The sequence below is a fragment of the Cetorhinus maximus genome, chromosome 15 (genome assembly GCF_964194155.1).
Source record: "Cetorhinus maximus chromosome 15, sCetMax3.hap1.1, whole genome shotgun sequence".
Taxonomy (NCBI): Eukaryota; Metazoa; Chordata; class Chondrichthyes; order Lamniformes; family Cetorhinidae; genus Cetorhinus; species Cetorhinus maximus.
This window is the reverse complement of record NC_135893.1, coordinates 88,392,683-88,410,871: the sequence shown is the minus strand read 5'-3', so window position 1 is coordinate 88,410,871 and position 18,189 is coordinate 88,392,683. Positions and strand designations below refer to the sequence as shown.

The 18,189-nt window shown below is 42.3% G+C and overlaps 1 protein-coding gene across 2 annotated transcripts in view; it reads right to left on the bottom strand.

Moving 5' to 3' along the window:
- The window catches only part of dnaaf5 (dynein axonemal assembly factor 5), a 103,483-nt gene that overhangs the window by 7,287 nt on the left and 78,007 nt on the right, over window positions 1–18,189 (bottom strand). For both annotated transcript variants that reach the window (XM_078558885.1, XM_078558886.1), the window contains exons 10-12: window positions 11,220–11,370; window positions 6,508–6,664; window positions 5,918–6,109 (exon numbers count right to left, since the gene is read on the bottom strand). In XM_078558885.1, the coding sequence (XP_078415011.1) occupies window positions 5,918–6,109; window positions 6,508–6,664; window positions 11,220–11,370 (500 nt within the window). The remainder of the gene's footprint in view (window positions 1–5,917; window positions 6,110–6,507; window positions 6,665–11,219; window positions 11,371–18,189) is intronic.

Here is an 18,189-nt window from a genome sequence, read left to right as displayed (position 1 = left end):
CTCCCCCACCCCAAAAAGAAGAAATACCTGGGGCTCACTCTATGCCTTCTCAAAGGGACGAAATAACACACATTGGGGTTATTGGGGTACAGCTCACGCAATTAACTTTATGGTCGATGATTCACAGTCCTGCCTTTGGTATTGTGCACTATAGGAGCTTATTTTCATGCTTGATTTTGGGCTTTCATCAGCTGCATCAAAAAAGTTAACTATTATAGCACAAAATGTCCTGAAATAAACTCTGCGTTAGGGTTTCAACACTGAGTCAGAGAAAATCTGAAACCAGACAAAGTCCTCTATGTCAAAAGAAACTATGTTACTGAATACCCACTGAACCTTTATAAATTGACAAGGGATTAAACTGCTGTCAAGAGAGCTAAACCCAAGTACTTCCTAGGGGCAGGAAGTCACTCAGAGGGTGATAAAGAAGCAGATAAAATAGGCATGAAATGATGAGGGTGACAGTTCAGTTCATGGACACAACAGTTCCCAACATGTCCTTTCTCAAAAGGAATACAAGTAATCTTGTTGCTCTGAGCCGAATCAGATTCATATATATTCACGAATGCAAACTTTTCTTTTTTGACGTTATTACTACTTATAAAAGTCTAATTTCAACATGCAAGCTATGGTGCACCACAGAGTGTTTCTAAATCAGGTTCATTAGAACAGCCCAACTTATGGTGTGAACATGTATTATTTGGCAACAGAAGGTAGGTTTCCCAAAACTTTGCTTGTCTTGCAATATCAACTTGGCTTAAAATATTGCATATTAACTTCAAGAGTTAATTATTAAACACAACTCAGGCTGGGAAAATTATCCACACAAATGAACCTTAACACACAATGCTGGTGTCTCTTATTCTGGAATGACATTAGAACAAGCAAAGTTAAGAAGGAATAGTGCATGTTACCAAAAAGGTTTTATATTACATGGCTCCCACATAGCATCATCCATTTATTAATAGGCTCACTTCAGCCCCTTAAATTAATATGTTACAAATGACACTGACATAAAATGCCCAGAAAATCCTGACAACAATGTGATGTTTGTCACAATGTATCCCAATCCAAAAGCTTCAGCAGAGAAGAAAAACAAAAAAGCAAGAGAATTGAATGAACCTTTGTCAGGTCTAAAACTCAAGGACAGGGTGCTGTCTTCAGTCTAACAGAAACATTCTGTACCAGAAATTCTTAGTAGCTCGCTGTGGCTGTACTTAAGGATGCGGAAACAAGTTGCGCAGAGGTAAGGAGAGATTAACGAGAGCCCAAGAATGTAGGGTTCAAAATGTCCCTGGCCAAACCAGCCAGTACGTTAAGGCTGTGGCATAGTGATAATGTCACTGGACTCAGAGGCCCAGCTAATGCTCTGGGGGAACAGGTTCAAATCCCACCACTACAGCTGGTGGAGTTTAAATTCAATTAATAAATCTAGGAATTAAAAGCTCGTCTAATGGTGACCACGAAATGATTGTCGTCAAAACACTTCTGGTTTGCTAGTGTTCTTTAGGGAAGGAAATGTGCCGTCCTTGCCTGGTCTGGCCAATGTGACTGCAGACCCACAGCAATGTAGTTGACTCTTAAGTTGTATCAAAGCACTATAAAGCCTATAAAAAAGAATGAAATCAGACAGACCACCCAGCTTTGACAAAGTACTGGAAAAGACGATGCCAAACCCAACCCTGTCGAACCGGCAAAGTCCTCCTCATTAACATCTGGGGGCTGGTGCCAAAATTGTGAGTGATGTCCCACAGGTTAGTGAAAAGCAACAGCCTGACATTATCATACTCACCAAATCATACCTCACAAGACAATGCCCCAGACACCAGCATCATCATACCTGGGTATGTCCTGTCCCACCAACATAGTCATATACAGACTGGAGGGAGCTGCCTTGGGAGTCCTCAACATCAACTCCAGGGGCCCATGAAGTCTCATGGCATCAAGTCAAACATTGGCAAGGAAACTTGCTGCTGATTATCAACTACTACCGCCACCCCCTCAGCTGATGAATCCGTACTCTTCCATGCTGAACACCACTTGGAGGAAGCACTGAGGGGTGGCAAGAGTGCAGAATGTGCTCTGGATGGGGGTCTTCAATGTCCATCACCAACAGAGGCTCGGTGGAGCACCACTGGCTGAATCCTAAAGGACTTAGCTGCTAGGCTCAGGAGCTGGTGAGGGGACCAACAAGAGGGGAAAACCTGCTTGTTGTTGGCCTCACCAATCTACCTGTTGTTGACACATCTGTCCATGACAGTATTGGTAGGAGTGACCATCGCCCAGTCATGAAGACCTGTCTTCACATTGAGGATACCCTCCATTGTGTTGTGCAGTGCTACCACCGTGCTAAATGGGATAGATTTTGAACACATCTAGCAACTCAAAATTGGGCATACATGAGGCGCCGTGGGCCATCAGCAGCGGCAGAACCATAATCTGTAACCTCATGGCCCAGCATATCCTCCACTCTACCATTACCATCAAGCCGGGGGATCAACCCTGAATCAATGAAGGGTGCAGGAGGGCATGCCAGGAGTAGCCACAAGCATACCTAAAAATGAAGCATCAGCCTGGTGAAGCTACAACTCAGGACTACTTGCCTGCCAAACAGCAGAAGCAGCATGCGATAGACAAGGCTCTATGAACATCCCCAACTCAATGGCAGGTGAGCCTAGCACATCAGTGCAAAAGAGAAGGCTGAAGCATTTGCAACCATCTTGAGCCAGAAGTGAACATACATACGAATTAGAAGTAGGCCACTTGGCCCTTCGAGCCAATCCGCCATTCAATAAAATCATGGCTGATCTGATTGTAGCCTGAACTGCATATTCCTGCACAAGTGCCAAGTGGATGATCCATCTCTGCCTCCTCCTGAGGTCCTCAACATCACAGATACCAGTCTTCAGCTAATTCGATTCACCACACGTGATATCAAGAAACGATTGAGGGCACTGGATACTGCAAAGGCTATGGGTCCAACAGCATCCTGGCAATAGTATGGAAGACTTGTGCTCCAGGACTAGCTGCACTGCTAGCCAAGCTGTTCCAGTACAGTTACAACACTGGCATCTACCCAGCAATGTGGAAAATTGCAGAGATATGTCTTGTCCAAAAAAAGCCGGAAAAATCCCACCCAGCCAATTACCACCCCGTCAGTCTATTCTTGATCATAAGCAAAGTGATAGAAGGTGTCACGACAGTGCTATCAAGTGGCTCTTACTCAGAAACAAGCTGCTAACTGACACTCAGTATGGGTTCTACCAGGGCCACTCAGCTCTTGACCTCATTACAGCCTTGATCCAAACATGGACAAAAGAGCTGAACTCCCGAGGTGAGGTGAGAGTGACTGCCCTTGACACCAAGGCAGCATTTGACTTAGTGCGGCATCAAGGAGCAAAACTGGAGTCAATGGGGATCAGGGGAAAGGCTCTCCATTGTTTGGAGTCAGACCTAGCACAAAGGAAGATCGTTGTGGTTGTTATTGGTCAATCATCTCAGTTCCAGGACATCACTGCAGGAGTTCCTCAGGGTAGTGTCCTAGGCCCAACCATCTTCAGCTGCTTCATCTTCCTTCCATCATAAGGTCAGAAATGGGGATGTTCGCTGATGATCACACAATGTTCAGCAATGTATGCAGCTCCTCAGATACTGAAGCAGTCAGCGTCCATATACAGCAAAGCCTGGACAAAACATAGGCTTGGGCTGATAAGTGGCAAGTAACATTCGCGCCACACGATTGCTAGGCATGACCATCTCCAACAAGAGAGAATCTAACCATCATCCCTTGACATTCAATGACATTACCATCGCTGAATCCCCCACTGTTAGCATCCTGGGGGTTACCAATGACCAGAAACTGATCTGAACCGAACCAGCCATAAAAATGCTGTGGCTACAAGAGCGGTCAGAGGCTAGGAACTCTGTGGCGAGTAACCCACCTCCTGACTCCCTAAAGCCCGTCACCATCTACAAGGCACAAGACAGGAGTGTGATGGGATACTCTCCACTTGTCTGAATGAGCGCAGCTCCAACAACGCTCAAGAAGCTCAACATCCTCCAGGACAAAGCAGCCCAGTTGAATCGCACCCCATCCACCACCTTAAACATTCACTCCCTGCATCACCAATGTACAGTGGCAGCAGCGTGTACCATCTACAAGTTTGATGGTAGATCGTTAGCGCTGCAGCAACTCATCAAGCCTCCTTTAACAGCACCTTCCAAACCCGTGACCTCCATGATCGAGAAGGACAAGGGCAGCAGATGCATGTGAACACCACCACCTGCAAGCTCCCCACCAAATAACACACCATCCTGACTTGGAACTATATAGCCATTCCTTCACTGTCACTGGGTCAAAATCCTGGAACTCCCTTTCTAACTGCACTGTGGGTGTACCTGTACCAAATGGACTTCAGCGGTTCAAGGCAGCAGTTCATCACCCCCTTCTTAAAGGCAATGAGGGATAGGCATTAAATGCTGGCCTAGCCAGTGACAACCACATCCCATGAATGAATAATTTGAAAACGGAGCAAGAAACATGTGCAATTAATACCATTTCTTAGAGTCCACTGAAAAAATTTGCATGGCCCTTCATGTTAGGGAAACGTTTTTCTGGATCATGAGAACTTCTTTGATCCTTTCTCCCATCACCTTTTGTTTCAAAATAGCTTTGATCTAACAACCTTTCAAATGTTTCTCTTTTATTTTTCATGCACCTTCATTTTCCTTCGGGCTTTCTTCCTCCCTCATATTGAAGCTCGCAATGCAACATTAGTATTCTCATTACTCTCATGTTTCTAATGGGATTTTGTGTCAGTGTCTTTGGAAGCCATGGTGAGCAGGAAGGGGCAATTTGTAATTGCTTTTATGAAGTATACATTAGACTATAAATCAGGGGTGGCCAAACCACGGCTTGTGAGCCCATGAAGTTCTTTTAAACAGTGGCTGGTAGGCTACCACTCGATTTACAACCCTGCCGTTTTTGTAAGTCCTGCCCTGAGTTTTTTGAGCGTGGCCAGAAAAAAAAAACGAGTATAAGGCTAATTTCTAAACCTAGGACGGTTAAGTTATGAGGAAACATTGGCTGTTCAAAAATGGCCACAAACAGCTTCATGGGAGAGAACTAGAGCGCACTGGGAGTGGTTTCCTGCCAGACTGTCGTAGGGCTGTGAGATCAGTACGATTATGGAGTGGCCTCCCTGGCTCCCTAACCCACCTTCTCGCTGCTGACCTTCTGACTTGCAGCTTCCATCCGGAAAAGGGAGGAGACAATTTGATACAGTACAGAGGAATGTAAGGATCTACTGTGTTGGGTCATAGGTGCTCAAATTTGTTGCTCATTAGGAGGTTACAACTTTTCCCCTCCCCACCCCTAATTATAATCAGTCCTTTTTTTTGGAAAACTTCTGGACTGATTTTCCACATTGGAAGAGCAAGGCTGCCAAAGCCAATTAAGCAGTGAGCTAACTTTGACGTGAGTCGGTGAAGCAGATTTGTTTTGTCCGTTTCTAGCAGTGATTAGCCCTGATAACTGCAAGTTTAATCTTACTTAAGGGATATTACTATTATAGTAGTTTATAAGGCTTTCCTCACAAAAGTGTGTGCAAGAATAGGAATAAAAACATGTCTGTAAAGGTTGCCCGTGTCATGCGGCTCTCGAGCGTGTGAAGATTATCATATGTGGCTCTAATGTTCAAAACGTTTGGCCACCCCTGCTATAAATAAATGCTAAGTACCACAGAACTATTACTGTAGGACTGGATGTGATTTTTAACGGTGAGGTCTACTGCTCCTTTGAGATTACCCTTGTTCTATTTGTCTGTGCGATTTAAACTGTCCACGTACTGCACAGCAACAAATAAATCAGCAAAGAATGGAATTTAGAACATCATGGAAATGTAATCATCATTCTTACCAAATAGTTGTTTTTGGATGTTGTTGTCTGGATCATCCAGATGAACCAAAAGCCCGCGGTACAGGAATTCAAGGTGGCTCTTGAACAGCAGCTGGTCATAATCAATTCCAACACATTGGAACCAAACACTTAAAGCTTTGGCAGCTGCTATACGCACTTCATCCAAACCATCATCCAGGCGTTTTAGAAGTTCTAATATAAAGAAAAAGGAAATGCTTATTAGTGGTGCCATAGTATCTGCACGAATAATTAAAAACTAATCAAATAGAATATTTCTAAGATATTCAGCAGTAATATCCAGGAATCTGATGCTAAGATCAAACGAAACATATGCCCAAAAGAAAGGTTCGTTGGATTCAATAAATGCCAGAAAGTACTTGCATCTACACCATTTCAAATTAACTTCTCTATCTCCACGAGTAGTTCTTATGGCCAAAGAGATTTCAAACAATTAGTGAGAAACTTCTCAAAGTGTAGGATTAATGGAATACGTGCAACTGCAAGCATTAATGAAAGCTACAGGGGAAGAAAACACCTATGGCAATGGTACTACTGCACCTCAAAAGAAATTATCCCAACATATACATTACCTGGATACAATTTATTAAGCTTGTCAGGATCCAACTGATTCCCACAAACTTTTAAAATAGCACTGACAATCTGACAGGCCAGTAATCGAGTCATTTTTGAATCTTCATCCAATGCTGCAACCACTTTTGGCATCAAGTCTTCATATACTCCAAGAGCCTATTGAACAATTACAAGAAACTTGAAACTGCTGCCAGCCTGACTTCTCATACAATCGTCAAAACTACAAGTGAAACAAACTGCAATGATTTATAACGCCAAAGGCTCTGGCCCAGGTGAATTGAATATTGTGACATGGTAGAGTTCCCCTCAATGTCACTAACTGACCCATGCCAACCACAACTAAAACCCAATCTAGTTTTAAAAATTCACAACCCAGCATATCTTTTAAAAAAAAATTTTCTGACTCTTTAGGCTTAATAGAAATTTATGGCAATCTGTTTGTAATCTTTTCTACGAGTTTATTTACTTTCCTGTACAGCAATTTCTGGAATGAGAGAGCTGTCCTATAAGGAGAGATGGGCCTATATCCTCTGGAGTTCAAAAAGAACAAGAGATGATCTCAATGAAACATGCAAGATTCTGAGAGGGTTTGACACGTTAGATGCTGAGAAGTTGTTTCCTCTTGCTGGATGGTCTAGAGTTAGGGGGTACAGTCTCAGGATAAGGGAAAGGCCATATTGGACTGAAATGAATAGAATTTTCTTCACTCTGAGGACAGTGAACCTTTGGAATTTTCTACCCCAGAAGGCTGTAAATGCTCAGCTGCTAAGTATATTCAAGACCAAGATCCATAGACTTTTGGATACAAAGGGGATCATGAGGATAGCACAGGAAAGTGGAATTGAGGTTGAGGATCAGCCATGATCTTATTGAATGGCAGAGCAGGCTCAAGGGATTGTATGGTCTACTCCTGTTCCTATTTCTTGTGTTAGATTCCTGATTTGCTCAACCTCTCTGCTCTGCCCAGTCTGAGTCCAAATGCAATCATACATTATTTGTTGCAACTTTGCTGCATCAAAAATATGCAACATTGGAAAATAAACTGCAGCTCTTTCATTTAACCTCACACCTCTGCAGAGCTCTAACCTCTTTTCAGAAGAAAGCCAAATTCTGAAATCCTGGTTCACTGACCTTTCTCCTCAGTCAGACATGACAACATTCAGTAGCTGCATTGGTAGGAATTTCTGATCAATGTAAATTAGAGCTGAGACATTAAAGGTGAGATTTCATTAGAGTTGTTCAAAATCATGAATGGTCTTGATAGTTTCTCTGTTTTTTTTACTCTGTTTCCAGTAATAGAAGGGTCAGGTTAGAAGGGACACAGATTTAAGTTGATTAGCAAAAAAACCAGATGGGACATGAGGAAAATAAAATTACCCAGCAAATTGCAATGATCTGAACACTGCCTGAAAAAGCAGGGGAAGCAAATTAAATTCAAATTCAATTTATAAAAGGATATTGGTTAAGTATTAATAAGGAAAAATTGCAAGGCTATGGAGAAGAGCAGAGAAGTGGGACTAACATCTTAGAGCTGGCACAGGCACAATGGGCTGAATGGCATTCTAAAGTGCTGTATCGTTTTGTGATACTTAATAATATTTTGAAGACATAGGTATAAATGTTTAAAATGGGGTTCACCAATTGCAATTCTTCAAATATATATAATCTCAGTCAGACAGGTATAGGAAGAGAATGGCCATGAAGTATGCAAGATAGTAAACGGCTGAATTCAGCATTGTACTTCAAAATGATACTGACACAAGTTCAAAGTTGTTAAAGTCAACTTTAGGACTTATTTCAGGATACTTAGCACACAATGTAATCAACACAAAAAATGGTCTTCCAAGTAGGATAATGGAGGCAAAAAGATTGTAATTAATGTGGAAACAGCTGGATGTAAAAGTGGAACTCCAGGGTCTTTCAGCTGGATCTGCTCAGATGGGTTAAATGGCCTTCCTCATCCATAACTATCCTGTACGTTATTAGCTACATATCGTCTCCAAATACTTTGAAACATGCTACTGAAGAATATGTTATACCAGGATAACACTTCACACACAACAGATTGAAACAAGTTATAATTTGACATTTGCATACATTGCTATAGTTACTACTTTATACGTTATGATACAGATGTGTTTTTAAATCAGCATTTAATTGCTGCTGTGTTCTCTTGCATGCCACTATTAAGGTCACTATACACCATCTGTGTAAATCAGTAGGATTTTATTCTGCTTTATTTTCCATTGTGTAAGACTGATGAGCCAATTACTTGGTGACATGAAAGCAACAAGCAGAAACATCGAAGCTGTTTCTCTAGGTTGTAAAATTGTGCATTTGTTTGAAAGCAAGGTATTTTTTTCAGGACATACATGCAGCAGAAATTAATATACAAATTATATTCAATCCACACTTCCATCAGATGTTGAACTAGTAATCAAATGGCTTTCATGTAATGTTATTTCTCCAATAGTGAACCCTGAGCTTATGCCAGGAATTTAACCAATTTCTACTGAAGTGGTTTGAGGGTCTGAAACCGGCCCACATTAAAATGCAGTCTGCACCGGGAATTTTTCTCTTATGCCACATGGTTTGATCCACGTTCAAAAATCATTATTTAGGTGCAGCTCAGCAAAGCGCCAGCTGCCCAAACTTTAAGCAAAGAAGGATGGCAACAAGGAGACACTGTTTTGGATGAGCATTTCTAGTTGAAGTGTTTGGTTAGGAACATAAAGGGTTTTCTGTGTCACAATTCGAGTGTTCAGATATTACAGCACCCAACTCTGAATGCCTGCTTTCCTGGCCCTTGATCCTGGGTAATTCCCATTTTCCCAGGGAAAAGGGCCTTCACCACTTTTATATCACCCAGGAATTTCCAGGGCTTTCCTGATGGGATGAAACTGGGCCTTCTTTCAGTAGGCACAGACCAACTGTAGGAATGAAACTGAGGTGCAGTGTTGGGGGTGAGATATGACACTGTGGCTTGTCCCTGGACTGCTTGATGAATGGAGGGCCTGTAGGGATCCTTAAGGCAAACCAAAGACAGGAGAGGTAGGATTTCTTTTTGTATGTTCACATTTAATTGGGATGTACTTGCTGATCCTTCGCCTCCTGGAGGCCTGACTTCATCTGCAGGCTTGAGGGAGAATTACAGTTCCTGTCCATTTTGCTAGCACAGGCTCTGTGGCAGAGATGCCCGTGGAATGATCCAGAAAAGGAAGTCCCAATGCGCCTGAGCTTGCACAGAGCACAGCGCACTTTGAGTGGGCAGGCAAATCTGCCCACACAGGTTTGTAATATCAATGTCTTTGCATAAGGAATAAATGTGCCAGCACTTGCAGATCTACAGGGATAGAGCGGGGGAATGATACTGACTGAACTACCTTACAGAGAGCCGGCATGGATTCAATGGGCCAAATTGTCTCCTCCTGTGCCTTAAATGACTATGCGAATTGGATGGGGGTAAAGAAAATGCAAGAATTCAACTCTGGTGTCTTGAAATTAAGTTCTTTGAATGCCAATGTACAAAGCTTTTACGTGCCCAGTCCTTTAATGGATGCACTTAACATCAGATGCAGTTTTATTACTAACTGCTGAGACAGTAAATAATTACATGCTTATGTGCAAAGAGGTGAACTTCAAGATATAGACGTGGAGCATTAAACATGGTTTCGATTCAGCTGTTAAGGGTTTGAAGAGACTGAAACGGAAAGGAGTTTGTGCCTGATAAAGGCAACAGTGAGGTCATTGCCCAGAAAGCCCACTGAGCTCAATCTTGGTCACAAATCAGTTAGAAAAGGTCTTCCTCATGAGGCAAAACCTTCTGAATTCAACAATTTTGACTGTGTAAGTAACGTACTCACTTAGCTCAGTTGGCTGGATGTCCGGTTTGTGATGCAGAGTAACGCCAACATCATGGGCTCAATTCCCATACCGGCTGAGGTCATCCAAGAAAGCCCGCCCGCCTTTTCAACCTCGTCCCTTGCCTGAGGTGAGATGACCCTCAGGTTAAACTCACCACCAGTCGTCTCTCTCTAATGAGAGAGCAGCCTCTGGGACTATGGTGACTTTCACATAAAAGGGGACTGCTGCATTCTCCTCCCTTCATTGGGATTACAGGCAGGTGTAAAAACACGTTTCGTTTCAAAACCTCAAGTAATGCCCTAAGAAAAACCTGCCTCTTACTCAGGTGTGAACGATAACAGAAAAATTGATCATCTTTTACTTACTATTTTAGTGCAATGGTCAAAGGTTTGGCCCGACCTTTTGTTTTGACTTTGCTTGACTTTTTGAATTGTCAAGTCATTGTTAGTAAGACAGAGGGGAAAGGTGGAAAAAAACTAAAAAGACACAAGCTGTTTCAGAGGAGTGGAGGGGAAGAGAGCGAGAGAGGGGGGGAAAAAACAATAGGAAAAGACAACAAGCACATATGGTTGATAATGAATGAGACAATCATTGAAGAATGAAGGAATGTGGAGGAAAATCTGACAGACAAGCTCCACTGGAATCATTATCTGCTCTTTTCTACTTGGATTTCACGACTTAAAACCTGAGTAAGGCTCCAAAAATGTTAGCACATTTGAAATTAATGCAATGCTAACTTTGTGAAATTAATAGCTGGCTTGTCTACCCCTTTCCCCGACAAGATTATTTAATATTTGTCTGGTTTTGAGATGGCTTGTTTTTGAATCTTTGACCTTCTGGGATTTACCTGTTCCAGTGTAATCATCTTGCTATGCAGCAGAGCCCACAGACAGGATACAGCAGTCGTGCGGATTGCTGCTGCTGTCCTCCCAGCATGCCACAGCAGATTAGGCACCAAAATATCTCTTACAAGCATCTCCAGGTAGCTACTGAAATGCCTAAAGCAAAACAGAAGACACACATTTAAGCAACGGAAAACAGAGGCAGAATTAATAACTGGTACATGAGGAATTTTTTAATTTTAAAGAGATGTGGGTGGGAAATCACTGCATTTCTGACCAAACAATATGGCAGGCAAGGTTTAGTAGGGCAGGAAGAATGTTTTCATTGCTCAGCTGACTGGCTTTACTCATTAAGAGAGAGATTAATCTTACCAAACAATCCCACTTTTAAAGATGGAATATTAATCAAATAATGGCTTGCAATTTTGTGGGTGCAGCATTTTCCTGTGTAATTTATTTTTTTCTTGAATCACACCACAGGTTGGGAGCAGCTTGCATAAAAACAGCAGGCCAGCAAGGGAGTCACCCCGCTCCTCTGAATGATTCCCACTTTGACATTAATGTTTCAAGTTTACAAAGAATCCAACTTACAAAAGGTGACTGCAGAGAATTATCACTAAAAGGACTGACATTATAGCCTCGTAGAGACTATTTCCTGTACTTCACAAGTTCCTGTAAAGATTGCCCATTGCCAACAATGAAGGGAATTTACCTTATTTTCTTGATTTTTTTTTTACCATAATCTATCAGGGGCTACATATTCCATTATCATTCGAGAATTTCACAAATTATCAATGCCAAAGCAAGCCTCACAGCATTCAGGATTTTAAACTGAAGGGCTCTTTTTCCTCCTCCTCAATGTACTCCCATTCCCCTCTCCTGAAGCAAGTTACTCTGTCGTGGAGTACCAATTCCTCTGGAACCAATTGTCATTTAATATCTTGCTAAGTGGCTGTTGCTTATATGTGAATACAGACAAAGGGAAAGAGCTTCCCAATTTGCAACTCGATTATGACAGCCTATATGTTTAATTTCAGTGATTAGAACCATAAGAACATAAGAAATAGGAACAGGAGTGGACCATTTGGCCCCTCGAGCCTGTTCCGCCATTCAATAAGATCATGGCTGATCTGCTAGTGTTTTGATTTTCACATTCCCATCTAACCCCGATAACCTTTGATTCCCTTGCCACAAAAAAAAACAAAGCGTTATAGCTTTAATTTCACATTCCCTCTAATAACCTCCACCATTGAAGGTGGTCAGAGTTAATGTTTTTGGCCTTGTTGGTGCGTAAAAAAATCTCTCAACGAATGCAGAGATTTCAACAAAACTTGACACATAGATATGGTATGGCCCAAGGTAGAGCTGATTAGTTTTTGGTGAAGATACAAATCCAGATCTGAATCCTAGAATTTTTTTTAAAGAATCTGTAACATTGAGAGATAGGGCAAATTAACTTGTGGGTTGTTTTGTTTAGAATGTCATTGATTGTTTTAGAATGTTTTGGATTGTCTCAGCTGCTGTGGTGCAAGTTGTCACAGCTGTCAAAATGTAAGCAGAGTTTTCAGAGGAGGTTGTTGGATGTAGATTGGCCTGAAGCCTCTTTACTGAGATGGAAACTCAACAAAAATACTTCTTCTTGCAGCTTTGCAGTTACAGAGCATCAACTAGACTGGGAAAGCCTCAAGGAAGAGCTGCATAGTTGTAATAACCTTAAGTTAACACGGCATGCACTCTATGGAGTGTCTGCTTCACTTGTTAACTTACTGTCCCTCAAGTTCTTTGTAGATGCATTCAAGGGTCCACTCAGAACTCTGCATCTGTACAGCAGAATATGCTAGCCTGTGGTGGTACATTTGGAACCTTATTCCACATATGTAAAAATTGTGGGTTTTCCCCCACACTCAAGGGAAGACCTAGGGACACAATATTTCCCATTTGATCTGCAGGATGCAAAGTTAATGTTATTTAACTTCTCTTGTATCTATTCCTGCACTGATCTAAACGTTTTAAACTTTTGAGGACATTTTGGCTGGGAACCCGATTGAGGGTTATATGATTAAGTACATGCAGAAATCAGCAAATGCTGCTCCCTGAGCTGCTGGGAATACTGACTCATCTGGACAAGGAAAGCAAATAGTCATGGCTGGAAGCTGTGGTTGGTAGGGAGTAACTTTGTAGAACCTTTCTTCTCGAGATACAATGGGTCAATTCCACAACCGATAAAATTCTGTATAGTCAGTGCAAAGATTAAACTTGAAGAGCCAAATGGCTTCCTTTTTGTTTCACACTTAGTAGGTTCTTTGCAATTAGATGTAGCTGTCTCAGCTTGCAATCAATCTACTCTATAGCAATTTTATCAAGACATGTCTGTATTGCTTGAGTCACAACAGAGACTTAAATAATTTAGAAACAAAAAATTCTGGAAGCACTCCACATTTCAGGCAGCATCTGCGGAGATGAAAAAAAGAGTTAATATTTCAGATTGCTGACCTTTCATTACCTTTCTGATGAAAGGTCACCAACCTGAAACATTAAGGCCAGAATTTTTCCGTCGGCGAGTTGGAAGCGGGCTTCTGAAAAAACATGAAACCTCATCCACTGGCGGGATGAGGTTTCATGTCTGTTTTAAAAAACTTTAATAAACTTTATGGGATATTTATTAACATGTCCCATCTCGTGTGACATTGTCGCATGAGGGGGACAAGTTAGTAATTTTTTTATTTTTCTATTTTTTAAGTTTATAGCACTTTCAGCGCTCTCCCTGAGACAGCACTTAGTCCCAGGGAGAGAGCACACTTTGACAGTTGGGAAATCCCCCCCCACCCCCACACAGGAAGCGCATAGCGCTTCCCGTCGGGTGGCCCGCCCACTCAAAATGGCGGATGGGCCCATTTCGGCGGAGGCGATCGGCTGCCCGCCCGCCACTGAGCTGGTGGGGCCCGCCCGCCCGCCCATCAAGGGCAAAATTCTGCCCTAAGTCTTTTTCTGTACACAGATGCTGTCTGACCTGCTGAGGGTTTTCTCCAATTTTCCATTTTTAATTTCAGATTTCCAGCATCCCCAGGATTTTGCTTTTGTCAAATAATTTACAGTTTAAATTTGTCCTATTATTTCTCAATTTGCAGCCACAAGGTTAGCACAACAATGGACACAGCCAAAAAACAAAAGACTGGGAGTTCGCAGGGATCACTGAATATTGAAAAAAAATCTTATTAAAACCTAGGAGGTTTTTTTTGGCCTAGAAGAAACTGAGGCAGTGAAACAACTGAGTGTGAAAGGAGAAGTCCGGTCAGAGCATAAACCACCAGAATGGTGGTAGGGATGGGTGTAGAGTTATTACAATCCACCAAGTGTTAAAATCAGGGGGGGGGTGCTCAAGCGACCAGAATTAGAGGAACGCAGACTTCAGAGGGTTGTGGGGTTGGAAGAGATTACAGATATAGGGTGGGTCAATGCCATGGAACGATTTGAAAATAAGGATGAGAATTATAAAATTAAGCCATCGTTTGGCAGGAAGCCAATGTAGGTCCAGTGTGCAAATGGGTGATAGGTGAATGGGAATTGGCATGAGCTATGATTTGAGTTTTAGATAGCTGCAAGTTTACAGAGAGGAGAATGTGGGAGACCAGCAGGTGTATGTTGGAATAGTCAAGTCTAGAGGTAATGAAGGCATGAATGAGGGTTTCAGCAGCAGATGAGCTGAGATGATCAAAGTTATGGAGGTAGAAATAGGCAGTGTTAGTAATGGTGCGGATGGGGTATTTTAAAAAAAAAATTCATTCATTCACAGGATGTGGGCTTCGCTGGCTGGGCCAGCATTTATTGCCTATTCCTAGTTGCCCTTGAGAAGGTGGTGATGAGCTGCTTTCTTGAACCGCTGCAGACCATGTGGCGTAGGGAAGGGAGTTCCAGAATTTTGACCCAGCAACAGAAGGAACGGCGATATATTTCCAAGTCAGGATGGTGAGTTACTTGGAGGGGAACCTCCAGGCGGTGGTGTTCCCATCTATCTGCTGACCTTGTACTTCTAGGTGGTAGTGGTCGTGGGTTTGGAAGGTGCTGTCTAAGGAGCCTTGGTGAATTCCTGCAGTGCATCTTGTAGATGGTACACACTGCTGCTACTGTGCGTCGGTGGTGGAGGGAGTGAATGTTTGTGGATGTGGTGCCAATCAAGCGGGCTGCTTTGTCCCGGACGGTGTCAAGCTTCTTGAGTGTTGTGGGAGCTGCACTCATCCAGGCAAGTGGGGAGTATTCCATCACACTCCTGATTTGTGCCTTGTAGATGGTGGAGAGGCTTTGGAGAGTCAGGAGGTGAGTTACACGTTGCACAATTCCTAGCCTCTGACCTGCTCTTGTGGCCACAGTATTTATATGGCTAGTCCAGTTCAGTTTCTGGTCAATGGTAACCCCCAGGATGTTGATAGTGGGGGATTCAGTGATGGTAATGCCATTGAACGTCAAGGGGTGATGGTTGGATTCTCTTTTGTTGGAGATGCTCATTGCCTGACACTTGTGTGGCGCGAATGTTATTTGCCACTTGTCAGCCCAAACCTGGATATTGTCCAGGTCGTGCTGCATTTGGACATGGGCTGCTTCAGTATCTGAGGAGTCACGAATGGTGTTGAACACTGTGCAATCATCAGCGAACAAACCCACTTCTGAAGTTTATTTTAAGTCAAATGAGACACCAAGATTGCGAACAGACTTGTGTAATCTCAGACTGTTGCTAGGGTGAGGAATGGACTTGGTAGCTAGGGAACAGAGTTTGGGGCGATGGACAAAAATATGGCTTCAGTCTTCCCACTATTCAACAGGAGGAAATTTCTGCTCATCCAGCACTGATGTCGGATAAGCAATCTGATAATTTAGCAACAGTGGAGGAGTCAAAAGAGATGGCGGTGAGATAGAACTGGGTGTTATCAGTGTACATGTGAAAACTATCGCTGTGCTTTTGGATGATGTCGCCGAGCAGCAGCACGTATATGAGAAAGGAGGAGGAGAATACTAGAGATAAAGGCACAGGAGCAGAAAGAAGCCATTGCAAGTGATTCTTTCTCTATGATTAGATAAATAAGAATGGAACCAGGCAAGAGCATGCCTACCCAGCTGGATGACTGGAGAGGGGTTGGAGGAGGATGGTGCCGTCAAATGTATCAAAGCTTGTAGACAGGTCAAGAAGGTTGAGGACGGAAAGTTTACCTTTGTCATAGTCACATAGAATAACATTAATGATTTTGCTAAGAGCTGTTCTTGTACTGCAGCAGGGGTGCAAACCTTTGCAGGACTCAAAGACAGAGTTCTGGGAAATATGGGAATGGATCTGGGGGGGTGACAACGCATTGAAGAACTTTGGCGAAGAAACTGGACAAGCAGCAAAGTGACCTATGAACATGGACCACAAACCCCAGATACTGGGGTACATGATGCTTTCCTGAGCTGAAGATTTCATGGGGCAGTTCTAGTGATTCCCTTTTAAACAAAACTAGGTGATTTCTGCCTGAAAGTTAGGCATCAAATTTCTGCACTGATTTATCAATAGGTAACTTCTGCTACATAATAATAAAAAATGTTATCTGCAATAGTAGAATTGTTTTTCTTTTGGTAGCTGCCACTTTATTCAGGAAAATAGGCTGGGGAGAAGGCGACACACAAGGTGCGTGGTTATTTTTGGGGAGGGGCTCCTGCATTCAGGTAAAATAAAGCTTGAAAACCACTGGGTTACAGAATAATTTCTACATGAGCTTGGTTGCTTAACATAAAGGAGCTGGCAGTCTGCTGCCTTCAACAAGATAGGCGTGGCGCAGAGAGTAAGGTTCGGGTAGTTCAAAACTTGGTTGTTGACTTAGCTTGCTTTACCTTAAATTTAACTTTACCCTTTTTTTTTATTTCAATGTGCCATTGAAGGCTGAGCCTTTGATGCTTAGTTGGAGGACTGTGGTCCAAATAGCTGGATTTGTTGGCCGCCCTGAATGATTTCTTTGTTTGGGCATTTCCCAACTCTGCCTGGATGGCAGATAACAGCTGAAGCCTCCTCTATTGGAAAGGTGCACAGATTTTACATTAAGTGCACCCGTGATAAAGGGGGAGGCAGAACACTTCTAGCCAGAGGCAACAGAGAAGGCACAGCTGCAGCGAATGCAACAAAATCCAATAAAAAACTTCCAAAATTCCAAAGTACTTCAAATTAGAACAGAAGTGTACATACAAGTGAAAAATATTAAATACTGCGCACAAAAATAACTTCTCATGTTGGAGAGCAAATATTAACAAGAGGTTAAAAAAAAATGATGGATCCTGGTTTTAAAGCACATGCGACTGCACTAATGTGCCCAAATCATGCTGACGAATAGATATCAATGCAATCTTTAATTTAAAAAAATGCAGAACTGCAACTACCCCTGCAATGTCTGCAACAAAAAAGGCAAAACAGAGAAAGGTAAAATGAACTGATTGAATGGCTTGGCATTTAAGGTCGTAGACCAGATTCGGGAGATGGCGGGGGCTCATAAGGTACTGATTTTTGTCTCTCCTTCCCCAGCACATTTTTCCCTTTAATTAATTTTTCTTCTTTCTCTGCACATTCCACTTATATTTTGAGTGAAGCAAGGCAGACACCATAAATATGGAGAAATTAAGATGTCAGCAATACCATGTAACATGCCAATTTGTATTTTGATACACCTCATCAATAATGTATAAATCTGCGTCAGAAAAATTCGCTTAGAATGCCAAACTTGAATCTTCCATTAGTGAATGGTACAGCAGAAACCTGCCTGTTAACCTCAATAAGCTTGACTTTTAGGGCAGCTGAGACAAAAATTACTTATATCTGTGTTATAGTGTGCACAGTCCAGAAGATGGCGCTCCCTTATTGCAATTGTTAAAATGACCTTAACTGCTGCCAAAACTACAGCTCATTCAAGTTCCATCCAAAATAGCACGTAATTAAAAGTAATTTCTTACAATATAATT